Source organism: Coregonus clupeaformis, chromosome 1, assembly GCF_020615455.1.
Source record: "Coregonus clupeaformis isolate EN_2021a chromosome 1, ASM2061545v1, whole genome shotgun sequence".
Taxonomy (NCBI): Eukaryota; Metazoa; Chordata; class Actinopteri; order Salmoniformes; family Salmonidae; genus Coregonus; species Coregonus clupeaformis.
The window spans coordinates 16463273-16486597 of NC_059192.1; the positions used below are offsets into that span (position 1 = coordinate 16463273).

The window sequence follows — 23325 nt, forward strand, 5'->3', positions numbered from 1 at the left end:
TGCGAGCTGTGGCAAGAAGGTTTGCTGTGTCTGTCAGCGTAGTGTCCAGAGCATGGAGGCGCTACCAGGAGACAGGCCAGTACATCAGGAGACGTGGAGGAGGCCGTAGGAGGGCAACAACCCAGCAGCAGGACTGCTACCTCCGCCTTTGTGCAAGGAGGAGCAGGAGGAGCACTGCCAGAGCCCTGCAAAATGACCTCCAGCTGGCCACAAATGTGCATGTGTCTGCTCAAACAGTCAGAAACAGACTCCATGAGGGTGGTATAAGGGCCCGACGTCCACAGGTGGGGGTTGTGCTTACAGCCCAACACCGTGCAGGATGTTTGGCATTTGCCAGAGAACACCAAGATTGGCAAATTCGCCACTGGCGCCCTGTGCTCTTCACAGATTAAAGCAGGTTCACACTGAGCACATGTTACAGACGTGACAGAGTCTGGAGACGCCGTGGAGAACGTTCTGCTGCCTGCAACATCCTCCAGCATGACCGGTTTGGCGGTGGGTCAGTCATGGTGTGGGGTGGCATTTCTTTGGGGGGCCGCACAGCCCTCCATGTGCTCGCCAGAGGTAGCCTGACTGCCATTAGGTACCGAGATGAGATCCTCAGACCCCTTGTGAGACCATATGCTGGTGCGGTTGGCCCTGGGTTCCTCCTAATGCAAGACAATGCTAGACCTCATGTGGCTGGAGTGTGTCAGCAGTTCCTGCAAGAGGAAGGCATTGATGCTATGGACTGGCCCGCCCGTTCCCCAGACCTGAATCCAATTGAGCACATCTGGGACATCATGTCTCGCTCCATCCACCAACGCCACGTTCCACCACAGACTGTCCAGGAGTTGGCGGATGCTTTAGTCCAGGTCTGGGAGGAGATCCCTCAGGAGACCATCCGCCACCTCATCAGGAGCATGCCCAGGCGTTGTAGGGAGGTCATACAGGCACGTGGAGGCCACACACACTACTGAGCCTCATTTTGACTTGTTTTAAGGACATTACATCAAAGTTGGATCAGCCTGTAGTGTGGTTTTCCACTTTAAATTTTGAGGGTGACTCCAAATCCAGACCTCCATGGGTTGATACATTTGATTTCCATTGATCATTTTTGTGTGATTTTGTTGTCAGCACATTCAACTATGTAAAGAAAAAAGTATTTAATAAGATTATTTCATTCATTCAGATCTAGGATGTTATTTTAGTGTTCCCTTAATTTTTTTGAGCAGTGTATATATATATTTTTTTTTTAAAGACCTCTGAGAAGAAATTTCATTTTTTTATTTGGATTGTGAGTGGTTTTCCAGGTGTGTGTGTGTGTGTGTGTGTGTGTGTGTGTGTATTACCTGGAGCGTGAGTGGTTTCCCAGCTGGTACATGTGGGGGTTGTACTGAGCCATGATGGTGATAGTGTCACACTGCTGACCAATTATTAGCCTGGCTTGCTGCTCTGTGGCATTACGCAAGTTAATACCATTATACTGGAGGAGGAGGAGGGGAGAGATGAAAAAGAGGAGAGAAAGGTAAGATGTTATAGAAAAAACCTAACTGAAAATAAACTTAATTCTACATGTCATTCTCAGGCATGAATGTCTGACTGTAGGTCACTCTGGATAAGAGCATCTGCTAAAATGTAATGTTTTATTCCATGAGGGGGGAATTAGCGCATGTGTAGTCTAGATATGCAAGCGACTGTGCTGGCTGCAGTCTACATCATCACATTTATAATTTCCTCCTGAGCTGAAATGGATATGACCCATAACCCTGGCAGGAAGGAGCAATGAAACAGAAAAAAGGGAAGTTACCTCAAGGAGCTGGTCGCCGTACTCCAGGCCGGCCTGGTGGGCGATGCTGCCTCCTGTTACCTTGGAGACGAAGATGCCACCGTTCTCGCCGCTGACGATAGAGATGCCCAGAGGCTCCGCCCCTTTATGAACAATCACGTTCCGAGGTTCCTCCAGGTACGGCCTGATGGGAGGGAGGGAGGAGAAACTTCAGGGATGCATCTCATCTCCCCTATGAGGGTATTGCCAAAAGTAGTGCACTACATAGGGATTAGGGTGCTATGTAACGCACATACTGATTTTCACAACACAGAGACATATATGGAGGCATATTACATATCACAGGAAGGACCAACCGACAGAAATAACAGGGACAGACAGACTGTGTGCTACAAGAAGAAGACAAGCAAAAGATCCAGAGGTTGTGTGATGGACAGAGGTATCTTCACATTCAACCTGGTGACTAGCATTGGACCCAAAGACACACAGAATGCCATCCCATCTGCAAAAGGGCACGGACATTCAGTAGCATGCAGCCTCAGTGAGGACTTTACACATGAAACAAGTGGCCAAGTCATTTCAACAAGTCCAACCATACAAACACAAAACTGTCAGTGACAACTGAGACGCAGCACACGTCTATATCAAATCCGGTTCAAGAGGAATTAGATATTTTCTGGATCTTTTCAGTGAAACAAGCTAATGTAAACCTGGCATGCACAGACCTGTTCAACTGAGAAGTGGGATGTCGGCCTAACTGCTGTTCAGGGGTGAGGAATTCCACACAACACACGCTTTACACATTCCAGGTGCCTACACTAGATCTCAATGAGCTCCTCCCAGAAACAACTCCGAGCTCCTAATCACAAGTCAAGTGCCTCAGGGTGGGGGCTAGGAGTTCTTTCTGAAGGGGGCCTGTGTATACATCTTCATTTCAGCATTTCTATCCAACACTCAAGCATGTTAACAGTAAGACCATCAGTCAGTCAGTCAACAAACCTGAGGCTCCTGAGAGAGGAGAACCTCGGCCTAGCAGCCAGAGGAATCCTCAGAAAAGACCTGTTACGGTGCAGAGACCTGGAGACATTTACACACGGCAGATAGAAGAGAAGAAACGAGGGAGGAGACGGACGAGAGAAAAACAAACAGGAAGGGGACAGGAAGGACAGACAGACAGCAAAAGAAAACAGAGAGGTGATGAAAAAGAAAACAGAGAGAAATGCAGAGGCCGAACAGGTCTGGTGTGAGAAGAAGAAATAACTAAAAAATACAAAAGGAAAATAGCCTGGTTCCTTCTGCATGTGTTTAGCGAACCCTTCTGACTAACACACAAAACCCACGCATACCAACACAACACAAACATGCATACACACACATTACACACACACACTTTTACACTCATAATTTGCTGCTGCTTCTTTATTTTACTCTTATTATTATCTATCCTGATATGCCTAGTCACTTCACCCTGTGGCTCAGGTAGTGCACTTCACTTCACCATGTACATATCTACTTCAAATACCCCGTACCTCTGCACATTGATCTGGTACTGGTACTCCCTGTATATTGCTCCATTCTTCTGTCTTTTATTTTATTCCTCGTGTTACTATTTTTAAACTCTGCAACGTTGGGAAGGGTTCGTAAGCAAGCCTTTGACGGTAAAGTCTACACCAGTTGTATTCTGCGCATGTGACAAATAAAATTTTAACATCATTCCACTGGCATAGTCAAATGAGTTGGCTAAAGCACAAACAGATCTGGGACCAGGCTACAAGGAGAAATGGCAGCAACACTCAACTGAGCTTTATACTGCATATACCAACAGCATTTTAACTGATATATAATCAATGCATCACACACTTCCTATCTGTATTCCTTTAGACCAGTGTTTCCTAAACCTCTCCTCGAGTACCCTCAGCCTGTTCCACTTATTTGATGTATTCTAGTACTAGCCCACCTGATTCAGCTAACAAAAGGCTTGGTGATTATTTGACCAATTGAATAGAACTGCTGGGGATACTCCAGTCCACACACTGTTTTAGACCTTCCAGCCCCATCTCACTTCTCTTGTCTTTCCCTTCCTACCGGTCTTTCCTCCGCTCTCCAATTGGCACAGGGCTGACAGAGATTCTTGGCAGGGTGGATATGGAGCTCTGTGATTGGCTGCTGGTGAAGGAGGAAGTCTCCAGGTTTAGAGGTGATTGAGGGGGAGTGATGAGGCTGGGGCTGCTGCACTCTGAATGTGACAGGGAGCCTGGAAGGGGGGGGCAGGGAGAGAGGGTAAGAGACTTTAAATGAAATGATATTAAGATGAGATTGTACTTCATTAATTCCTCATTCTTACAACCATAGTAAAAACAATTAAAATACTCACAACAGTTAAAACATGGTAGTAGAGCGAAAGCGAGAGAGTGGGAAAGGGAGAGAATTGGTCCATAGTTACAGTGTCATTTCTCAGAGAGGTAACCAGGTTGTAAATACCCTGAGTCAGCGGTTTGATTTGGAATAATGTTCTTTAGTTGAGTGGAAAATCAACATTCTAAAGGCCCCTTGGGACCAGCGTCAGGTAATATTGGTCGAAAGGTACAGTATTCTGGGAATAGGCATCTTAATACGTGTTCATTCATCCATCCACCCATTTGTTAATTCATTAATTTGTCTATCCACCCACCCATCCATATTTTTGTTAACTAATTTGTTTGTTTAATTATGCATTCATCCATCCATCCATCCATCCATGTATGTACCTCTGTCAGAGCCCAGCATGGATCGAGGGTAGCGGGGAGTGGAGGGGATCTTTATCCTCTCTGTCCGGTACTGGACGTTACTGGACGAACCTGATAGAATAGAGGAAAGGTCAGTGTGTGTGTGTTGCGCATGTATAATGTGAGTATTTTGTGTGAGTGTGTGTGTGTGTTAGTATGTGTGAGTGTCTGCATGTAACATTTTATTTAAACTAGGCAATTTCTTATTAACTAGGCAAATTCTTATTTACAATGACGGCCTACCCCGACGCTGGGCCAATTGTGCGCCGCCCTATGGGAATTGTGCGCCGCCCTATGACCGTGTGTGTGTGTCTGGCGTGCGTGCATGGGTGACTGACCAAGGCCCAGGCGAGCACTGGAGGGTAGTGAGTTGGTACCATGGGAGGTGTGGCTGCTGCGTGACGAGGACTCGGAGTAGTCTGCTGCTGGACGCTTTTGGCTCAGGTCCAGGCTCAGACGCCCCTGGTGCTGCGGACTGACAAACACACACACACACTCTCTCTCACTACATAATTCATGGGTTGCACATAGCGTCACTAATGCCCTTTTTATGAAAGTAATCTTGAGGACTGGTGCACGACTGAATGTTCTACTCAATGCATTCTCAAACAGGACGACATTTCAAAAGGAGGCAACTGATTAGTAGGAGAACCTTTTGTCATCATTGCAATGTCGTCAGATTGACTTCAGCTAGCTAGCTAAGATTGAGGGGAGGGCACCGGATTTCAGCTAGCTAACGTTAGCATTGCAAGGTATTTTTAACGAACTTATCTTACCAATGGCAACATTGCCATAAAGTAAATTGGCCTACATCATAATGACAAAGTTATACAAAGCCTACTAATTATTTACCTACTTTAGCAATGTCATCATATTTTCAAGCCAATAATTTAGACTAAACAATCATTAGCCCCCGTTAGGAATGACTGGGCTCCACTTGATTTTTGGAGTAGTTATTCTGTCTGGGGTAATTACCTGGGGTGTTGGTTGTTGTGCTGGTGTTGGCAGATCTGGGAGGAGACAGAGGGACAGTTGTTGGTGTGCACTCTGTGGCTGCGGACTGTGTAGACTGGGTTCCTCATCACAGCAGTCACCGCTGGACACGGGGCCAGGACACGATGGGCTGAGTCTGATAGAACACAACACACACACACCCACTGGTTAGAGAACCCAACAACAATCACACTGGTTAAATAGGAGGAAAACACACTGGCTAGAGAGGCTCCGGATAGAAAAGTGTGTATGTGGGGCCTCCCGAGTGATGCAGCGGTCTAAGGCACTGCAGTGCTAGGGGCGTCACTAAAGACCCGGGTTCGATCCCAGACTATCACAACCGGCCGTGATCGGGAGTCCCATAGGGCGGCGCACAATTGGCCCAGCGTCGTCCGGGTTAGGGGAGGGTTTGGCCGGGGGGACTTTACTTGGCTCATTGCGCTCTAGCGACTCTTTGTGGCGGGCCGGGCGCCTGCAGGCTGACCTCGGTCGTCAGGTAAACAGAGTTTCCTTCGACACATTGGTGCGGCTGGCTTCCGGGTTAAGCAGGCGGGTGTTAAGAAGTGCGGTTTGGCAGGTTATGTTTCGGAGGACGCATGACTCGACCTTCGCCTCCCGAGCCCGTTGGGGAGTTGCAGCGATGAGACAAGATCGTAATTGGATCGCAATTGGATATCACGAAATTGGGGAGCAAAAAGGTGCAAAAAAAAATCAATATATAAAATAAAAGTGTGTGTGTTTGTGTGTGTGTGTGAGAGTGACTCACTTGCAGGCAGTGTACCGTTGTAGACGGTGGAGACGAAGCCCACACTGTGTCTGTGAGAGCGGTTGGGGGAGGAGCGAAGCATCTCTCTGGGCTCTGGAGAGTAATCATCATTGGAGTAGCTCTGGTGATTGACAGATACAGAAACCAATGGGTTTAATGAGGAACAGAAAGAGTACGACAATAAAGGACCACAGTCACAGTTCAATGACCTGAAACAGAAAGATGAGAATGATGAGAAGTAGACTGAAGGAGCTGTTTGAGAGTGCTAGGACGAGACCACGGCCCCTGACTCAGCACTTTGAGCCCTAGGCTGCTTATTGCCTGGAGCTCTGTACAGAGGCATCAATCACCATTGAGGCAGCCTGGTTAAGAGGCATACAAATAGACAGGGCTGTAAATACTGCCACAAAAAGGCTGCCGTGTATCACCCTGGAGTACTGGTTGGGTGCTAGGCTACACAGTGCTGGTGTTTCTCTTTTTAGATTAAGTGTTTTGAGACATAAGGTGCATCTCAATAGTCTTAAAATGGCATGCACTTCTTGTCTCCTCTCCTTGATCATTGTTGATCTTAAATCATAGGCTAGGTAGGTGAACGCAACATATTAGAGGATGACTTCACCTGTTCAGTTCTTTAATGTTAATGCATATGGAGGGGAGAGGAGAAGCTAGAAAGTAACTTCAGACTATTGTGACCGGCCCTAGTGAAAAGTACTATACATTAACATCAAACTGACCTGGAAGGAGGGCAGGGTGATGGACTGGGGGGTCATCCTGCGTCGGAGAGCCGGCGCTGATTTAGGGCGGGGCCTCTTCACCTCAGGCTCCTCCCCCCTGGTGCGTCCGATGTCCTCGTCACATGACTTCCTCGATGTCAGCACCTTCCCGTCCAGGAAGTAGTGGTTCCCGTTTCTGTCTCGCTCCCTCTCTCTTTCTCGCTCCTTCTCTCGTTCCCTGTGGCCCTCCCCCGTAACCATGGAAACAGCCTCCCCCTTGCCCCCGTTCCCGTCGGAGGTGAGCGTGCAGTCGGAGACAGAGCTGCTCTGCTGTTTGTGTTTGAATTTGAACGAATCGCTGCGGGTGGGCGGTGTCGGAGGGGTGGGTGTGGCCGTAGAGGAGGAGGAGAGAGACTCTGTCTTGGAGGGCTGCGGGGAGTGGGCCACCAGCTGACTGGGCAACAGGTTCTCAATCTTGGAAGACGAGGGCGCAGTCTCAGGCCGTGGTTTGAAGGCGTCCGGGTCGAAGATGGACTTCCTTTGTTTGGGTGACTTGAAGATGGACAGCTGGGTCGGAGTCGTCACTGTGGTCGTATCCACGGCGACGGACATCCCGCCTACGATCATCTTCGGCCAGGTGCCGCCGCTGTGTTTCTTCTCCAGGGTGGTCTCCATGGTGATGCAATCGGGGGGGTTAGAGGGGTCGTAGGTCATGGGGGGTGGGGGGGGCTTGGCATAGGGGGACCCAGAGCAGCAGTCCTGGAAGGCGCTGGGGCCATAGCGGCCCGGGGGACCCAGACCAAGGTCGGAGGACGGCCGGAGAGACCCCATGGAGAAGGGCTTCCTGACGTCCCCGTACACCCCCATCCCCTCCTCAGGCTCACCCCCCCTGCTCTTCCTCCTCTCTCCTGGGACACTGACGTTACTACCTCCCCCACCGTCACCCGTGTCAGGGCAGAAGATGTCTGTCTGTGTGGAGCTGTTGTGTTTGAGGTTACGGCTGTTCCTGGAGTGGACCTCGGAGAGACGGCCGTTAGACGATGACTCCCGCAGGCTGTCGAAGATGTTCTGGCCCGACGAACTGTGAGGGAAGAACTGGGGACATAAGAGGATAGAGGACAGAGGATAGAGATCGAGAGGGTGTTAGGAATAGCATTGGACTAGTAAACACACATTTCCTTTTTTCCAAAACTCTAAACTTTTCCCCCCAAAAAAGTTTACACTATCCTGGTATCTAGTCACTGCAGTGCAGTAGTATCTAACATGTTTGTTCTTGACAAACTTGAGAAAGTCAGTCGCTGTCCTAAAAACAGTGCCCGCTATAGCATCAAATAAGGGTGTTGCAGCGTATGGCACTACATGGACATGAGGAGAACCTGAGTCTAATTTAAGGCTGATTTGAGGCCAGTCAGCGGTGAAGTTTAGATTCACCTTCAAGTCAAAGCCCTATGGTAAAATAAGGCTGTTATGTGGCTCCGCATTGACTGGAGGAGAACTTGTCTTTAGTCTAATTTGAGGCCAGTGTGTATTGAAGGAGCTTAGTAGAGGAGCTAGTTTAGATGCACCTTCATGAGAGAGAGGCTGAGAGAGTCCCTGCAGCTCCTCAGCAGTGTCTCACACTCTGTCACCGACTTGTTGTCCAGAGTGATGCCGTTGATCTGGAAGCAACAGAGGACACACTCAGAAACACAGTACACACACTACTCACACGTCATTCTCAAAACACACATACAGTTTTGCTAGGTGGTATTGCTTTCAAGATAGGATGAGAATTAAACTAACCCTAACCCCAAATAGAGATCCCCTGCACCTGAAGAACACAGTGCCAGAGACTTGAGTCTGCCTGCTGCTGTAGTGGGATACTATTAGAAATCTAGGCCAGTGGTTCTTCTTAGAACTATAACACCCCCACACTCCTTTCTCAATCCCCACATTTCCATGACAATAGGCCTGAGATGAATTATAAAATACTGCGGCGAGGAGAGGAACGCAGGAAGGGGAAAGAGGAAAGTAGGTAATGTATTCAAGCCTGAGTCTTTAAAATAAAAAACGTTTGTCACATATACCGATAGGTGCAGTGAAATGTGTTGTTTAACAGGGTCAGCCTTGCTAATTAGGGTTAAGTGCTTTGCTCAAGGGCACATTGACAGATTTTTTCACCTTGTCGGCTCGGGTTTTCGAACCAGCGACCTTTCGGTTAATTGCCCAACGCTCTAACCGCTAGGCTACATACCCCCCCACCAACAAAGAGAATTCAGTGAACTTTTAACATCTAAAATGAAACAGTACTCTTTGAAGCATGTTATTCCATCTGGGGAGTCTAGTCTGAGTAATGAGCATTAAGAGTGCAAGAGTGCAGCTGTGGCATATGCAAATTGTGCACTGACTGCATATGTCACTGTTGGTTCAGCGCGTTCAAGTCCTTTGCTTACTAACATAATTAAACATCTACTGTATATGTGAAATATAACCTGCTACATTAAGTTACTAACAACTACAAGGACATGGTATAAGATGATACACAACCATGATTGACATCTGCAGGCATCTGGTCTTATGCTCGCTAATCACTAACACTTAGCTATCATGTCCCATATCAGTTAGCCAGACTTCACTATTAAAGGTGAGGGTGTCAACAGGGGTGCGTCCGAACTGGCACCCTATTTCATATATTGTGCATTAGTTTCGACCTTGGCCGAATGGACTCTGGTAAATAATAGTGCGCTTTGTAGGGAATAGGGTGCAATTTGAGACGCAAGCCTTGGTCTGCCATTAGAGGTGAGTGGGGAGATATCTAAGCCCAGTGGTTTTATTAAGCTGTAGAGGTTCACAGTAAGGACCTGGAGGATTATGATTGCAGATTGAGTTGGTGGATCATGATTAGAGAGAAGGTCATTCTGCCAGGTAGAGTGATGACTGGCTATGATTCTGTCTGTCACCAAATCACTAGAGACTGAAATGGAACAGGGGTAAAATCAGGTGGAGGTGAAGGAAAAGGAGGTAGAGGTTGGAAAAGAGGAGGAGTAGGAGTAGAAGCAGGAGGAAGAGGAGGAGGGGGGTAAGGAGGTGAGGTGGATGGGGTGATGGAGGAAGAAGAAGAGCAGGAGACAAAGAGTATGAGGAAAATTAGAAGGAGAAACTAAGGAGGTAGAGGAGAAGGAGGAGGACTCACAGCGATAAGTCTGTCTCCAACCGTCAGAGATCCCTCCCTGGAAGCAGGACTCCCCTGGACAAGGGCCGTCACAAACACACCACTCTCCAGACCTATACCACTGTCTGGAATAGAGAAGAGATATTTATTAAAGAAATCTTATGACAGACCATCTTGTGAAAAGCAATGTGTTACATTAAAATACTGTACTAGAAGAATACCAAATGCATACAAATGATATAATACAATCAATCAACCCAAGAAATCAAATCAATCACCCAATCAAACATTCAACAAAACATTAAATCAACTAGAACAGGGGTGTATTCATTAGTCGAATTCCGTTGCAAAACGTTTTGCAACAGACCAAACCTTTTGCAACAGAATCCAACTGATGAATACACACCTGTTCTAGTTGATTTGTTGTTTTGTTGAATGATTGATTAAGTGATTTACAGTTTACTCTAAGAACCAGACGGCGGCAAACAGAGCAAACGGAATGAAAGGGGGATGGACCTACCTGAATTTGTTTAATAGAAACTCTCGTTTTCTTTGCAAAACATTTTACATTTGGAGTAAACGGTTTCCACAAAAAAGTGTTACCTTTCTGTCCGATCAGGTTAATGTGTACGGGGGTGACCAGCCTCCCTCCCAGGGACTTCCTCCTGCGCACCACCATGTTTATCAGCCCGCCTCCGTTAAGCACTGCCTTTACCACCTGCTTCCTGTCCTTGTTGGTCAGGTCCATGTCGTTTATCTTCAGCAACCAATCGTTCACTCTGAAAAGCAGGAAGTAAAAATGTGTTATTGGGGATGATGAAGATGAGGAAAGAACAGGGGTTCTTGAACTTGAACCTCAAGAAATGTAACAAATCATAGAGAATTACCTTAACCTTCCATCTGCAATACTTCCTTTGTCCACTCTCGTCACAAATATTCCACAATCTCCTGGTAAATACGGATCATTTACCCCCTCTGCTATGTCAAACCCAAGTGCCTTCAAATCCATGTCATCCTGCAGGAAAACAGCAAAGTTTAACATACTGTTCACTGGTTATCTACAGTTGAAGTCAGAAGTTTACATACACCTTAGCCAAATACATTTAAACACAGTTTTTCACAATTCCTGACATTTAATCCTAGTAAAAATCCCCTGTCTTAGGTCAGTTAGGATCACCACCTTATTTTAGGAATGTGAAATGTCAGAATAATAGTAGAGAGAATGATTTATTTCAGCTTTTATTTATTTCATCACATTCCCAGTGGGTCAGAAGTTTACATACACTCAATTAGTATTTGGTAGCATTGCCTTTAAATTGTTTAACTTGGGTCAAATGTTTCAGGTAGCCTTCCACAAGTTGGGTGAATTTTGGCCCATTCCTCCTGACAGAGCTCGTGTAACCAAGTCAGGTTTGTAGGCCTCCTTGCTCGCATATGCTTTTTCAGTTCTGCCCACAAATGTTCTAGGATTGAGGTCAGGGCTTTGTGATGGCCACTCCAATACATTGATTTTGTTGTCCTTAAGCCATTTTGCCACAACTTTGGAAGTATGCTTGGGGTTATTGTCCATTTGGAAGACCCATTTGCAACCAAGCTTTAACTTCCTGACTGATGTCTTGAGATGTTGCTTCAATATATCCACATAATTTTCCTTCCTCATGATGCCATCTATTTTGTGAAGTGCACCAGTCCCTCCTGCAACAAAGCACCCCCACAGCATGATGGGGCTGCCCCCGTGCTTCACGGTTGGGATGGTGTTCTTCAGCTTGCAAGAATCCCCCTTTTTCCTCCAAACATAACGATGGTCATTATGGCCAAACAGTTCTATTGTTTCATCAGACCAGAGGACATTTCTCCAAAAAGATCTTTGTCCCCATGTGCAGTTGCAAACCATAGTCTGGCTTTTTTATGGCGGTTTTGGAGCAGTGGCTTCTTCCTTGCTGAGCGGCCTTTCAGGTTATGTCGATATAGGACTCGTTTTACTGTGGATATAGATACTTTTGTACCTGTTTCCGCCAGTATCTTCACAAGGTCCTTTGCTGTTGTTCTGGGATTGATTTGCACTTTTCGCACAAAAGTACGTTCATCTCTAGGAGACAGAACGCGTCTCCTTCCTGAGCGGTATGACGGCTGCGTGGTCCCATGGTGTTTATACTTGCGTACTATTGTTTGTACAGATGGACGTGGTACCTTCAGGCATTTGGAAATTGCTCCCAAGCATGAACCAGACTTCTGAGGTCTTGGCTGATTTCTTTTGATTTTCCCATGATGTCAAGCAAAGAGGCACTGAGTTTACACCTCCAATTGACTCAAATGATGTCCATTAGCCTATCAGAAGCTTCTAAAGCCATGACATCATTTTCTGGAATTTTCCAAGCTGTTTAAAGGCACAGAAATTAATTTATTCAATCAATCGATCCATCCATTAATTCATCCAGCCATCCATCCAAACAATCGATTCCTCATCAAAAGTAAGTCAAATAGTAATTCAATAATAATTCAATAAAATCAATAAAATTATTTGAGTCTCACCCTGTCCTTCTCAAACTCCACCACCTCCGTCTCCCACTCCAGAGAGTCTGTGTCGATGGCTGAGTCATGGGAGCTGTGGGCCATCAGCTGACAAAACCTCGCCTCCTTGTCCAGCTGGCTCTCCATCTTCTCTCTGACCACAGGAAGTGACATCACACAGATCAAAGCGCATAACAACAGTGTGCAGGATAGACCTACATGTCCCTTAGGGCATGTACACTATCTGCTAAATGAGGAAACTTCTGCCTTGTAGCATTTTCATACAGTTTCTAAATGCTGTATAACTACATCTATAGGACACCATAGATATCTATAGGGCAAAGCAACCCACCATAGTTATCTATAGGGCAAAGCCACCTTTCAAGGTGCTGCAAGTGAAGTGTTACCAAAGTCAAAAAGTAGTAGCAAGGTAATATTCTACAGTGTGTAAAGGAAAGGTAGAAGGAGAAATAGGCCTATGGTGGCTGACTGTCACCAAGATACATGATGTCCTTAGGAGGCAGGCCTTGAGGGGGTTGTTGACTTCACCTAAATGTTACGCTTTTCTTCTTCGTCACAGGAAAGGAGGACGAGCTCTCAAAGTCAAGATACGGAGATAATTTAATATGGCAGTCACACACTGACCAGTAGAGGGAGCTTTTCACATCACTACAAGGGGGTTGAGAAAGTGGAAAGTGTGTGGTGTGGTGTGGTGTGGTGTGGTATGGTATGGTATGTGTGTGTGTGTTTAATTAACCTCATAGACCTGGGCTATTCAACTATATTCTTACAGGGGCCAGCTTAGAAAAAGGTTATTTAGAGGAGGCCAGACATTTTCTGTGTGTGTCTGCGTGCTCTGGGACTCACTTGAGTTCCTTCAGTTCCCGTGACGAGTCATTCTTCTGCTTCCTCATGTCGTCAAGGTTACGAAGGGCGTCGGCCAGATCGCTGACCGCCCGGTCCCGCTCCCTACGCAGGTTGTCACACAGCGTCCTGGAGGGGCAGGATATGACATTATCAAGCATCAGCACAGTTTAGTCAGTCAATATTAATTGCTTCCTCTCTCCATGCCTCCTTCTCAAAACACATTGAGGAAGACCCAAGGTTCCTCCTCTCGGACCTTCTACTCAAATGCGTTTTCAGAAGGAGGCAAGGAGAGAAAATGCAAGGAATCAAGGAAAGAGGAATTAAAAAAGAGCCTACGCCACTCTTTCCTATTTCTCACCGTATGCTCTCTCTCTCTGCCACTATCTTGTCTCTCTCCTGGAAGGCCCAGTCACGTCGACACTTGGCCACCTCTGCCTCCTGCGTAGCCTCCTTCAGCTCCTGGGACATGGCCTCGTACTGCTTCCTCAACACCTCTATCTCCTTGTTGGCCCGCTCTATGTCCAGGGTGGCAGAGTCTTGTTTCTGTCGAGCACACACAGACATGAACACACGCACAGACACGGACACACATGGACACACGCTAGTCAGCCACTTTCAATACATGAAACTTCAACAGATCAAACACACATTTCCTGAAACTTTCACAAAGTTCTCAGGTTTCTCAGAAATCCCAGTTGGAGAATTCCCGGAATCAGAAGGGATCAGTAGCGAAGGAATCATCCAACTGGGATTTCTATCACAGATTTGAAGCATCCCGACTCCTGTATTGTAAAACCGCAGTAGGAGGGCCATCTAGTGGTCTGATCAGGGAAGTGTCAGGAGCAGCAATAGCAGCATTTGTCTAAGGCACTAAATCCGCTTTAGGGTCATGCAACTCACATAATCCAAATGGTTGACAGCTTATGGGATCCTCTAAGCTCTTTATCATGCACCTTTTGACAGCCTCTGTCCTCTCTCTAAGACAGTTGTGTATCATACCTGTAAGGTGTGTGTGTTGTTTCAGGTGTGTTTGTGTTACCTGTCTAGCCTGGTAGTATTCTCTCAGTAGCTGATCTCTCTGTATGATGGCCTCTGTCCTCTCCTTGCGGGCCACGTCTCTCTCCTCCCGGACCGTCTCAATATCTTTACAGGCTTGGCTCAGCTCCTTTTGGGCCTCAGCCTTGTCCTTCACCTCGTGGCAGTACTTCTCCAACAGCTCGTTCCTCTCACAGATTGCCCTGTCCCGGTCCACCAACGACGAGTTCAGCTCCTAAAAACAACCACAATCAAGTCATATTTAATGCCATAACACAATCATAAAATCCCTTTGTTGATCTGGCAGCGACAAATTTAGCTAATTGACCGAGCAGCTGTCTGAGAGCCTCAATGGCCACCATTGTTTCAGACGAGGTGAGTTTGATTGATTAATAAACAGATATATATTAATTGATTAACCTATGATAATTACCTGTTTGCGAGCCTCAATCTCCTCCCTGGCTATCACCCTCTAAGTGTTTTGACTGATTAAATAATTTATGAACCTCTCAGACGAGGTGTTGACTCTGCACCGGTACCCCCCTGTATACAGTAAGGGAAAAAAGTATTTGATCCCCTGCTGATTTTGTACGTTTGCCCACTGACAAAGAAATGATCAGTCTATAATTTTAATGGTAGGTTTATTTGAACAGTGAGAGACAGAATAACAACCAAAAAATCCAGAAAAACGCATGTCAAATGCATTTTAATGAGGGAAATAAGTATGAGACCCCCTCTCAATTAGAAAGATTTCTGGCTCCCAGGTGTCTTTTATACAGGTAACGAGCTGAGATTAGGAGCACACTCTTAAAGGGAGTGCTCCTAATCTCAGCTTGTTACCTGTATAAAAGACACCTGTCCACAGAAGCAATCAATCAATCAGATTCCAAACTCTCCACCATGGCCAAGACCAAAGAGCTCTCCAAGGATGTCAGGGACAAGATTGTAGACCTACACAAGGCTGGAATGGGCTACAAGACCATCGCCAAGCAGCTTGGTGAGAAGGTGACAACAGTTGGTGCGATTATTCACAAATGGAAGAAACACAAAAGAACTGTCAATCTCCCTCGGCCTGGGGCTCCATTCAAGATCTCACTTCGTGGAGTTGCAATGATCATGAGAACGGTGAGGACTCAGCCCAGAACTACATGGGAGGATCTTGTCAATGATCTCAAGGCAGCTGGGACCATAGTTACCAAGAAAACAATTGGTAACACACTACGCCGTGAAGGACTGAAATCCTGCAAGGTCCCCCTGCTCAAGAAAGCACATATACAGGCCCATCTGAAGTTTGCCAATGAACATCTGAATGATTCAGAGGAGAACTGGGTGAAAGTGTTGTGGTCAGATGAGACCAAAATCGAGCTCTTTGGCATCAACTCAACTCGCAGTGTTTGGAGGAGGAGGAATGCTGCCTATGACCCCAGAACACCATCCCCACCGTCAAACATGGAGGTGGAAACATTATGCTTTGGGGGTGTTTTTCTGCTAAGGGGACAGGACATCTTCACAGCATCAAAGGGACGATGGACGGGGCCATGTACCGTCAAATCTTGGGTGAGAACCTCCTTCCCTCAGCCAGGGCATTTATAATGGGTCGTGGATGGGTATTCCAGCATGACAATGACCCAAAACACACAGCCAAGGCAACAAAGGAGTGGCTCAAGAAGAAGCACATTAAAGGTCCTGGAGTGGCCTAGCCAGTCTCCAGACCTTAATCCCATTGAACATTTGTGGAGGGAGCTGAAGGTTCGAGTTGACAAATGTCAGCCTCGAAACCTTAATGACTTGGAGAAGATCTGCAAAGAGGAGTGGGACAAAATCCCTCCTGAGATGTGTGCAAACCTGGTGGCCAACTACAAGAAACGTCTGACCTCTGTGATTGCCAACAAGGGTTTTGCCACCAAGTACTAAGTCATGTTTTGCAGAGGGGTCAAATACTTATTTCCCTCATTAAAATGCAAATCAATTTATAATATTTTTGACATGCATTTTTCTGTATTATTTTGTTGTTATTCTGTCTCTCACTGTTCAAATAAACCTACCATTAAAATTATAGACTGATCATTTCTTCGTCAGTGGGCAAACGTACAAAATCAGCAGGGGATCAAAAACTTTTTTTCCCTCACTGTATATAGCCTCCCTACTGTTATTTTATTTTACTTCTGCTCTTTTTTTTCTCAACACTTTTTTGTTGTTGTTTTATTTTACTTTTTTATAAAAAAATAAATGCATTGTTGGTTAAGGGTTGTAAGTAAACATTTCACTGTAATGTCTACACCTGTTGTATTCGGCGCATGTGGCATTTTTTGTGTGATTTGATTTGATTTGATTGACTTGATTGATAAAATTATTCATTGACCTGTACCTGTCTGAGAGCCTCCATCTTCTCGCTGGCCACCATCCTTTCAGACGTGGTGTTTTTGAGGCGGGCCTCTGCAGCCTCCAGCTCTGTCTGCAGCTTGTCCAGCTCCTTGATCACCTGTTCCCCAGAATTAAAAAAAACTACTTTAGGATGAATTCTTGCACAAAGATAAAATACTCAATGGAGATTCTACATTGAAAGTAGCTTCTTAGTCCAAGACTAGGCGTAATTGGTGTCTGGAAAACCGGGCCTTAATGTATTATATGTATTTGACTCTGACCTGGTCCCTCTCACTCATGATGAGCCTGTACTCGTTGAACACAGAATCCCTCTCCTCCTTGCACTTCTCACAGTCTTTTACTGCCTTCAGCTGGAAGTTCTTACAGCGTGTCACCTCCGTCTGAAGCCGCTCCATCTCCCTCTGCAGCTCCTTGTTCTGGGCTGAAGACTTGTTCAGCTCCTGTTGTACAGAGTCAAACCTGGGGAGAGAGGAAGAAGGTGAGGTGTGTAGTAGTATATATATATATATATATATATATATATATATATATATATATATATATATATATATGTGTGTAACTGTCTCGTTTCAGCAGTGTGTCTGTGTGTTACCTCCTCATGGACGTAGAACACTGTTGTTGGTAGTGTATGGCCGTGTCTCGTTGTCTCAGCAGCATGTCAATCTGTTTCTGTAGTCGGCGGTTCTCTTCCTCCACCTGCTCCAGCCTGCTCAGGTCCGTGTTGTGATTGGCTACCTTCTCGCTGTAGCGTTTGCTCAGTGAATCGTACTCCTTCCTCACCCCCTCCAGCTTGTCCATGGCCGTGTCATAGAGCTTGTTGAGAACCTCTGATGAACCGTTTTCTCTCATCACCTGGAGGAAGGACATGGTCATTGAGCTCGTACTTTTCTATGTTTATACATGCACATACAGTTAGTGCACCTTCAGTTGCCATCTCTGTATGAATTGTGCTATACAAGTAAAGTGTATGTTACGGATACAGGTATCCTGTGTCTTTTTGTGTTTTTCCTCTCCTTCTGCCCTAATCACAGGTGTCCTGTATGTTCCTGATTGGTGGTCGTTGGGGTGTCTGCTGATTGCTAAGGTGGACCAATCAGTGAACATTCCTCTGCATTGCACCACCTGTTTTTGGTTTTTCAATCACACATCCCATTGTTTAAAAGCCGGTCAGTTGTGTTTGTTGTTAGAGACTATTTCCGTATGTGAGTATGGATACTGTGGTGTCCTGTGTTTTGTTTACTCACTAAGTTGCTGGTTCCTCTGTTTGGTAACTTTGCTAGACTACTTTTCGTATGTGAGTATGGATACTGTGGTGTCCTGTGTACTCACTCATTTGCTGGTTACTCTGTTTGGCAACTTTGTGTTTCGGGGAAAAGGGGAAGTTAAGCAAGTTGCCCTTGGGCATACATTACCCGTAAAAAAGAAAACTGTCTATAAACACTAGTTAGACCTGAGCGGACCACCCACTGTATTTTTGTATGATTAGCAGTAGTTTAGCGGTTCTTGAGGCAGGCAAGATCAGTTTAGGGGTGTTTTACACTATTGTTTCATTTCTTGGGTCCTGCTCAGCCCTTTTTCCCAAACCTTTACCGTGTGTTCACAAATAAACCTTTTATGTTTGACGGTAGTTTATGGTTGTCGTGTAGTTTTTGTTCTCCCTGTTCCATGTCACGATTCTAATTTGCATGATTTATGTTACGGGTCTCTTCTCCATCCACCCTAGACGTTTAAAGCCACGGGGTTCGTAACAGTGTATTATGTACAGTTGACATATTAAAAAAAACAATTTTGGTGTTTCAAGCACCATGCTGAAACCCAGATGAAGGAAGCTTCCTGTCGAAACGTTGCTTTATTTAATTAATACAAAAAAAAATTCCCGGAGTGATAGTGATAGATTATTTACTTCTTCTCAAGCATGTTGTAACCAAACCAAGCCACCGGAACCAGAACCAAGCCAGATTGAGCATTGATTCATTTTACACCGGTTGGTCAGCAGATGGCAACAGTGAGCCGCTGCAGTATATGGACTATTCAATACTACTAGGCTGCATTTACACAGGCAGCCCAATACAGATATTTTGCCCAATTACTGGAAAAGGATCTGATCTGATTGGTCAAAAGATCAATAATTGGGAAAATATCAGAATTGTTCTGCCTGTGTACACTAGCCCCTAGGTTTCACTTTTGCTGGCCCTTTACAATCACAAAATCATCATCAAATAAAATGCATCAACCTCCCTGCCGTTTTTGTGTGTTTGGTTGAGCGTGTGGTGTATGTAAGGCTTGCTGGAGTCTGTGATGATTACTGTGGGAGCAGGTGTGACCCCAGGGCAGTATGCAGGTGTGTGTGGCCTTTACAGGAGATGGAGACCTAGTACTCTATCCTGGTGAGTTTAAACACTTCTCCTGAACTTACAGATCTGTGAACACAGGAGGAGCAGTAGGAACAAGGGGAATGTGCCTACTGCCTACATGCCCTTTACATTAGCCAGTGACCTTGTCCTCCAGCACTGCCCTTTACAGAAGTGCTCAATATGCATCTCCCAGCCGTGTGTGTCTGTGTGTGCGCACGTCCTGTCCAACGCAGCAGTCTTCTCCAGGGATGTGTGGGTATCTGAAAGCACATCAACCCAGTATAGGTCACAGCAACCTTGTGTGTGTGTGTGTACCTCTTGCTGCTGCAGCCTCATGTCGGCCACCTCCTTCTGGTCCTCGCTGTGTAGCCTGCGGAGCTCCTCACAGCTCTGCTTCAGGTGGTTGTGTTCCCTGACAAGCTGAGTGTTGTCTCTCCTCAACACCTCCAGCTCCTCCTTCAGTTGAGACTGATCTCCTAACACACGACTGTGGAGAATACTGGAGACAGAGAGGGAGAGGTCAAAACTGGGGGAGGGGAAGACACAGTTTCCTGACTTTGATGGCACATCATAACAAGGTCTAAATAGAAGCAAGCGGAGATTCTTCATGAAGGCTGGAAGCACGGCCCGCCTGCCCAAAAACACACTGGTAGCAAAGCAAAACAGGGGCTGTGATTACCATGAGGTTACATTAGTTATACAGCAGATTGCATTATCTAGGCTATGTCTGCAAAAGGCAGGTTAAAGTGAAAGTACGGACTAACCTCTCTGCAGACCTGAATTGAGTTTATTCGATAAGTACTGATTGCAATATATGTTGACTGGGGGAGGGAGGAACATGTAAGTCAATGACTATACAGACAGAGGTTAGGAGGGAGATTAACCCATTCTGTTTGATTGCTTTCCTGGACAGACAGCGACAGGGGCTTACATCCATCCATACAATCACACACAGGCCTGATGGAGAGACAGGAGTGGAGCGATAATCCTAATCTATCTCACTCATCTGTCTCACTGGGTACACACACGTGCGTGTGCGCACACCCACACCTTACATGCCTGGATTTAATGCCACAGATTACCACATATTGTCCTTAAAGAACTTAGCAAAACTGTACATGTGTGGTACTCTGTTAGAGTTTATGTTTACTCTAGTAAGTGTGTACAAAGGAAACCCCCCCCCAGATTAAAAGCATGACTGCTAGACATATTGTAGGTTTAGTGCTGGGTTTGGTAGCCCTATAGAACATAATTTGATACGACTTCATTCACAATTGACTATAAAAGATATTGCTGTACAACTCCTTAATTCACATTTAGGTAATCCCTATTCCAGTTAAATGGAAACAGACCATTAGCACATAAATGTTCACCAGGCACTTCTCCCGTCTGTAAATGAGTAAAACAATGACTCCATAAAACCTCTCATTATTCCCATCTAATTACAACAGTCTATTCAGAAACAGTTAGTGGACTAACAGATTATTCCTGACATTAGGCTGGGCAGTGTACTCAAGGACTACTAAATGTCCACCTTTCCCCAGACAATTCATGTATTTTTGTTAACCAACAAACCAGTCAGTCAGTCGACCGACCAGCCAGCCAGCCAGCCAGCCAGCCAATCGATTAACCCAACCAACCAACCCAATCAGTGTTGATGATGGTGGTACTCACTGGTAGAAGTCAGCCTCCTTGACGGCCTCCTCACACCTCTTCAGAGTCTTGGTGTGTTGGTTCTGTAGAGACTGCAGATCTGCCATGGCCCTCGTACACTGACTTTTTAGACGCTCGTAGTCGTGGCTGGCTTTGGAATTCGGCCTTTGGGGAAACAACGACATGAGTGGAGTAATGCATCACATCATCACACCAACAACCTGAGACCTTGTCTACAAGATCAGCCCAATGTCAGTTAACCCCCTAGTTGATGTCCCCCCCACGAAATTGAATTAGCATAAGAATAAAAATACCCATCAAAATCCGTCTGTTTAAGCTAGAGATATGTTTTTTTTGCCTGGGCTGCGTCTCAATCCACCACATCCGCCAACAGTGGCCTTCGGCATCTGCGGTGGAAGGTGGCCGAGCTACAGCGTTGTTTATCAGACCATGAGGCATCCCGAAAATTGGTATTCTAACGAAAACGTCTGTAGCGCATAAATGCACTCAAGTCAGACGCAGGCCTACGCAACTTTCTAGAGACTACTCTTCATAGCCGTGTCTGTACATACAGTTTGTTAACTTGTTTAGCAAACGTTCCTAATATCATCATCGGACCCTAACCCTTTTCTCTGAGGGTACATGTCTGCTTGTGAGAGATGAACTCACTATTGTGCATCCCTCCTGATTCTGTACAATGGCTTCAGGAAACAGAGGGCTTTATAAAAGTGTGTGTAAACATGACCAATCATAAACCACCAGGTCACTGACCTCAAAGTAATGACCCATACAGACAGCAATTAACCAAGTGTTGCAGTCAGTCTATCATAGCAGACCATGTGATGTAGTTCAGGTGCTTAAAGATAATACAACAATGGCTGAATATTTTTTTTTTACTCTGTTGTAGGCTACCTTAACTTTTATGATTAGCTGGAATGTATGCTCTGTCTAAATATTGTATTTTGAATACTTGTTGCATGGAGACATTGGTGTATAGTACAGTATAAAGACGATCTACTCTACTTATGTGTAGGGGGGGGGGGTTGTTTGTACCTGCAGTCGTCGAAGGTGGTGCCAGGCGATGCCAGGGCCAGGCGCTTGCGGAGTTCGTCCCTCTCACGGGTCACCTGACGCAGCTGGAACAGGATGGTGTCCAGGTTGTCACCGGCTGGCCGGTTGTCGTTGATGGCTGGGAGCGGGGACGAGACTGAGCCGTTACCGGTACCGGGGGGTGAACCTGCAACAGTGAGTATGTCACCAGGGGCAAGAGCAGCTCACTGCCACCGGAATACACGGGACAGGAAGGGGAGGAAGACACTTACATCACAATATAAACAAACAAGCACAGACACACACACACACACACACACACACATAAGGGTATATACATTTTATAAGCTCAGTCCTTTGTATTAGAGGTGATTCTAACTGGACATGATGCTTGATCTGGTTCTCCTGTGTCTTATTCTGGGGGAATATAGTTCTATTACAGCTGCATAGGCCTGCCACAGCTGACATTTGACTTGAGTTAAAAAAGTTAGGTACTTACACAAGAATCTGACCTTTGCAAGAATATTATGTTGACATGAGTATTATTCATGTGAAGGTTGAGGTTAGGCACACAAATCCCAAGACTCACTTAAACCTCATGCAACTTTATGTCAACTTCTCCTGAATACTATATTATGTTGGGTTTAAGTGTAATATTCCTGAAAAACCCAGTTACCATCACCAGTAGACTGGGACAGTAAAAGATGATTGAATACATCACAGCAAACACAGGACTACGACAAAACAAACTGTAGCGCATTATACAGTACAATGCTCTTTGCGCACATAAGGTCTGAAGTGGTTTAGGCCTTGTCCTAGACATTCTGAACAAATTTACTACCAAGGTACTGCTTTAGAACAGCGGTTGTCTGATATGAAATTCCTCTTTAAATCTTTTCCATGACAATCTTCTCTACATTTTCCAAGAATAACCTCAGATTCACATGGCAACAATGCTGGTAATCTCTGACATGAAAATGACAAGCAGCATATTGGATTAAATAAAACATATTCCTGGTACTTTCTGTCTGGCTGGCTTATGCAGAGTCTCTAGGACACTTTCATAGTATTGCATTATCCAATGCATTTGTGCAGTCATTCAAAAATACAAAGGTCTTTGTAAGTCATTGAGTAGAAGATTAATATTCAAATCAAATTGTATGTCACATGCGCCGAATACAGCATGTGTACACCTTACCGTGAAATGCTTACTTTCTATTTAAATTAATAATTTCCTTCTAGCCGTGTTCCCTTGGCCACGGTTATAAAATATCTTCCATGCTCGGGGCTGTGTCCCAATACTTTAAAACAGCT

At 45.6% G+C, this 23325-nt stretch overlaps 1 protein-coding gene across 7 annotated transcripts in view; it reads right to left on the reverse strand.

Annotated features, from left to right (window-relative positions):
- Window positions 1-23325, reverse strand: part of LOC121574462 (disks large homolog 5) — a 67528-nt gene that overhangs the window by 13242 nt on the left and 30961 nt on the right. For 2 of the 7 annotated variants that reach the window (XM_041887086.2, XM_041887081.2), the window contains exons 3-25: window positions 22015-22198; window positions 20983-21126; window positions 19624-19807; window positions 17547-17806; window positions 17215-17413; window positions 16938-17051; window positions 14574-14804; window positions 13893-14077; window positions 13535-13660; window positions 12689-12821; window positions 11044-11171; window positions 10760-10935; window positions 10178-10281; window positions 8571-8663; window positions 7027-8100; window positions 6293-6413; window positions 5509-5662; window positions 4872-5008; window positions 4516-4605; window positions 3854-4022; window positions 2768-2845; window positions 1790-1952; window positions 1332-1465 (exon numbers count right to left, since the gene is read on the reverse strand). In XM_041887086.2, the coding sequence (XP_041743020.2) occupies window positions 1332-1465; window positions 1790-1952; window positions 2768-2845; window positions 3854-4022; window positions 4516-4605; window positions 4872-5008; window positions 5509-5662; window positions 6293-6413; window positions 7027-8100; window positions 8571-8663; window positions 10178-10281; window positions 10760-10935; window positions 11044-11171; window positions 12689-12821; window positions 13535-13660; window positions 13893-14077; window positions 14574-14804; window positions 16938-17051; window positions 17215-17413; window positions 17547-17806; window positions 19624-19807; window positions 20983-21126; window positions 22015-22198 (4381 nt within the window). The remainder of the gene's footprint in view (window positions 1-1331; window positions 1466-1789; window positions 1953-2767; window positions 2846-3853; window positions 4023-4515; window positions 4606-4871; window positions 5009-5508; window positions 5663-6292; window positions 6414-7026; window positions 8101-8570; window positions 8664-10177; window positions 10282-10759; window positions 10936-11043; window positions 11172-12688; window positions 12822-13534; window positions 13661-13892; window positions 14078-14573; window positions 14805-16937; window positions 17052-17214; window positions 17414-17546; window positions 17807-19623; window positions 19808-20982; window positions 21127-22014; window positions 22199-23325) is intronic. The other 5 variants (XM_041887113.2, XM_041887105.2, XM_041887098.2 and 2 more) reach the window with 4 other exon arrangements.